This window comes from Lottia gigantea, assembly GCF_000327385.1.
Source record: "Lottia gigantea unplaced genomic scaffold LOTGIsca_308, whole genome shotgun sequence".
Classification (NCBI taxonomy): domain Eukaryota; kingdom Metazoa; phylum Mollusca; class Gastropoda; family Lottiidae; genus Lottia; species Lottia gigantea.
In genome coordinates this window covers 1-4,539 of record NW_008709021.1, presented here as the reverse complement: position 1 = coordinate 4,539, position 4,539 = coordinate 1, and the positions used below count along the sequence as shown (strand labels likewise).

The window sequence follows — 4,539 nt, the reverse complement described above, 5'->3', positions numbered from 1 at the left end:
CTGTCACTTATTGGTCTAATGGCCTAAGGTTCTGTCACTTATTGGTCTAATGGTCTAAGGTTCAGTCACTTATTGGGCTAATGGTCTAAGGTTCTGTCACTTATTGGGCTAATGGTCTAGGGTTCTGTCACTTATTGGGCTAATGGTCTAGGGTTCAGTCACTTATTGGGCTAATGGTCTAGGGTTCAGTCACTTATTGGGCTAATGGCCTAAGGTTCTGTCACTTATTGGTCTAATGGCCTAAGGTTCAGTCACTTATTGGGCTAATGGCCTAGGGTTCAGTCACTTATTGGGCTAATGGCCTTGGGTTCTGTCACTTATTGAGCTAATGGTCTAGAGTCCTGTCACTTATTGGGCTAATGGTCTAGGGTTCAGTCACTTATTGGGCTAATGCCTTAGAGTGCAGTCACTTATTGGGCTAATGGCCTAAGGTTCTGTCACTTATTGGTCTAATGGCCTAAGGTTCTGTCACTTATTGGTCTAATGGTCTAAGGTTCAGTCACTTATTGGGCTAATGGTCTAGGGTTCTGTCACTTATTGGGCTAATGGTCTAGGGTTCTGTCACTTATTGGGCTAATGGTCTAGGGTTCAGTCACTTATTGGGCTAATGGTCTAGGGTTCAGTCACTTAATGGCTAATGCCTTAGAGTGCAGTCACTTATTGGGCTAATGGTCTAGAGTTCTGTCACTTATTGGGCTTCAGTCACTTATTGAAGTATAGGGTCCAGTATCTTATTGGGCTAATGACCTAGGGTTCAGTCACTTATTGGTGAAAATAAGTGTCTCTGTTATGAGATTTCACACTTTACTGATCTACACCTAACAGTGTTAGTAAAATAAAACGATGCAATGAGGGAAAATTTTTCATAACAGCAATGAATATATTGATTGCTTAATTCTTCGCCTGATCATAGATTATATATCTCCACCAAATTTTTAAGACTGATCACGAAAGGGGCACATGTAGCATAATTTTTCAGAATGCCTATGAGAGTGTTAGAATGACAGTAGCCTTTCTTGGTTCATGCTGTGCATTGTGCAATGAGGGAAAATTGCCATTGTCAGATTATCAATGGTACTAACCTGGAATAAGTTTGTCCTCTGTAAGTTCCTGTCTATTAAAGGGGTCTGTCTGAGAGTTGAGGAGATGTCGTATGATGATAGGCCTGTCCATTATAGCACCACTGGGTAATTCTACTGGGTCAGACATCAACGTGTCCATCAGAGGATCTGAAAAATTAATGGTACTTAGAATTAAAGAAGTTAAAAAAAAATCCTTTTGGTCTTGAAGCAAAAAATAACTTTGTTTTGTATCATAAAGTCAAACAATATATCCTAATAAACATAACACCTTGTATAAAATAATACAGTTTGTATTACTGAAGATATCTGAATAGAAATATACGAATTAAACGTTGGTCTGATTAGTATTATTGGTGTGTAAACGCAATTGATCACACCACAATAAAAACATACATAAATAATATCTACCTTTAAATTCATCTGGAATATCGCCATAATCACATTCTATTTGATTTTTAACATGTAGAGTTTCTTCTATTCTTTCTTGTAGATTTCGGAACTGGGCTATTTCTGACTGTGTTTTTATACAAGCTTTAGTCATTCTGGTGACAGCATCATCAAACAATGCTTTACGGTATGATCTCTATAATAAAAAACACATGTACAATAATCAAAATGGACTGCTTTGATGGAAATATAATCAAACGAGTTAAATTTTTGCCATTGTTTTTGATTTATAAATGTCGAGGGATCTTAAATTTGCACAGCATGTAGCTCACAGGGCCTTGATTTATTGTGCCATGTGATTAGAAGTTTTTGTATGTTAGCCGACCTGCATCACTGACTGGGGTAACAGGGCTGGAATACCCTTTTGTCTGAGCAAAGAAATTCTTACACTAACAGTAATTAGTTTAAGGCTGCTGTTCCAATTCTCATAAAAATAATAATAAAATAATAAAATCAAAAAACTTTTTACTTTGCTCAGACAATATGGTATCTAAAACTAAGTTGATAATCTCCCTTACCTCATCATTAGAAATAGCCACCACAAATTTCTCACAGTCTAAATGTAGATATATATCTGTTAAATTATTTAATAATTTCTTGGGTTCCCAGCCATATTTCTCTGGATTCTTCACCTTCAAACTTTTACATTTCGGACCACACAGTTGCTGGAGATTAAAATTCAACATGGCTGCCAGACGGTCTGCTAATTCCTGGTCATAAAAGAAATAAAATGAAGTTTCACATCCACCAATTTATGCAGCGTGCAACGAGAAATATTTTTGCAACACTGACAACTTTTTTTTCTCCTTTTCTAACTGTCAAGGGATATTTAAACACAGTGTGTAAGTGGGGCATAAGTTTACTGTTCCAATCTGCTCTTTTCATACCAGCGTCCATCATTAATGGGGGAAAGTCATTATTAATTGTTAAAAATTTCCTTATCATGTGACATTTTGACTGACAGCTAGAAGTAGGTCTTAAGTAAGTTGCTTCACTCCCTCTGACCTAATTTAACTACGAAAATGTGACATAATATGATCTCCATTTGACTATAATAACTTACAGGTTTTAAGAAGGGATCTTTAATTTCACTGGATAAATAATGGAACATGTCGACTGTTTCTGAGGCCAAGGTCAGATAACTCCTACACTGTCGTTCGTCCACTGATAAATCTTTCTGTTTCTGCTGCTGTTGATCCTGGAATAAACAAAGTTTAAATTTGCCAAAAACATGAAACTCGATTCTCAGGGTGTTTTTTTTTAGACTTTATCTGAGTCATCAATCGAAAGACAGGTTAAAAATGAAGCCATTAGTGCAAAAATGTTGAAGATTGAGCCATTTATTGAGCCATCATGTTCTACGAAACAATTTGTCCATGAGAAAACTAGATTTTTGTTTAATGAACTGTCTGTTTAATATCTGGCAAATAGAGAGTATTGGCTGTGAGTTTCATTGATATACAAAGAAAGACTAGAAAATCTCTTTAAGTTCTAAATTCTAGTATTGTTTTTTAGAAATAACTAAAAGATATTGTAAATAACGGAACATAATTTTATGGTATACTACTCCTTAGTTTTATTACACACAACGTTTCATCAATCTACATTGTCATCTTCAGGTGAAGATATTTTGTATAAACCTACCTTAGAGAGGGTATTCCATTCGGGTCCGTCCATCAGTTCCTGTACCTCATGTATACGTTTTAAACAATCTAAACTTTCATCCAGTAGAAACGTCGTATCATTCATTAACATGTTGGTGAACTTCACAAAATCTTTACCGTTACTGGAATAGAGTAAAAACTATAAACTATAGCTATGAAAAATAGCTAAATTAGGGTTAGATATCCAGTACTTGGACAATAAATACCTGAGAAAATTCAATGAAATGTCAATGTCCTACTTTTTTGCATCTGATTAAGCTAATGAAGACGGGCAATGCCATGCCGTGGGGAATGAGGTAGGAACATTTTCTTTTTTTATATTTCCAAAAATGTGAGTAATTACTCATTAAATAATACAAATCGTATAAAATCTGCTAAATACTTACTTGGCCTCTGAGATAAATTTTGATTTATGTACTGGCATGCTCCACAATGTTTTAAATATAATACTCAGATGATATCGTACTGTAAACTTATCATAAAACTCAGAACTAGCTCCAGTTGTTTCTATTTCTGTAGGAAGAAATCAAACAGAATAATATAAAGGGAACAAATCTAATATAATTTAACCAGATTAATGAACTATAGGGACAAACATTTCAATGTCACTATTAATGAATACAAATTATTTCAGTTCAATGAAACACTAAATGACAGCATAATAAAAATCCATAATGAAGTTTTGGCAATATATTAGTAGCAGCTAATGAACTATTTATATGAAGTATTGCAGAATGAACAGTGGTTTAAGTATCTACAAGAGTAAGCATACCCTGCCTGGTGCAACAACCACTAATATGAGGAAGTATTTCATAATGAACATGGTATCAGGTGACAGGTGTCTAGAAGAGTAAGCACCACCTGGAGCAAACCCACCATAACAACAGACTAGACAAGATTGCCATACCTGTATAGAATTTCATCAATGCAGGAACTAGGTGATATAGAGCAGCTGGATTGATCATTAAAGATTCGTTAAGTTTCTCTACTTTAGGTTGAATAGATGGTTGGAAATAAAACATTACTTCAACGACTTTCGCTTTTAAATGAGGATTTCCAACACAGTTAGAACACATAAATATAATCAATAAATCCATTATTTTATTGATGCAGGGATCTTCTAACACTTGGGGTTGGTTTCTGAAATACATAAACAATTTGTTTGTCAATCGGACACTTTTAAACAACTAGTGAAAGCTAGCCACAATGTTCTTATAATAATAATAATAACAATGATGATAATGATAATAATTATGATAATGATAATGATAATAATAATAATACTGATGATGATAATAATAATGATGATGATAATAATAATGATAATAATAATGATGATGATAATC

At 34.3% G+C, this 4,539-nt stretch overlaps 1 protein-coding gene across 1 annotated transcript; it reads right to left on the bottom strand.

The window, feature by feature from the left end:
* Positions 1–1,077: 1,077 nt before the first annotated feature.
* On the bottom strand, positions 1,078–4,333 carry LOTGIDRAFT_239550 (hypothetical protein; the record flags this gene model as incomplete). Its single annotated transcript, XM_009057638.1, has 7 exons — positions 4,101–4,333; positions 3,580–3,706; positions 3,174–3,315; positions 2,593–2,727; positions 2,048–2,239; positions 1,491–1,665; positions 1,078–1,229 (listed from the first exon to the last, which is right to left on the bottom strand). Exons 1-7 carry the CDS (start codon positions 4,288–4,290, stop codon positions 1,078–1,080), a joined length of 1,113 nt encoding a protein of 370 aa, XP_009055886.1. The 5' UTR covers positions 4,291–4,333.
* Positions 4,334–4,539: the final 206 nt, after the last annotated feature.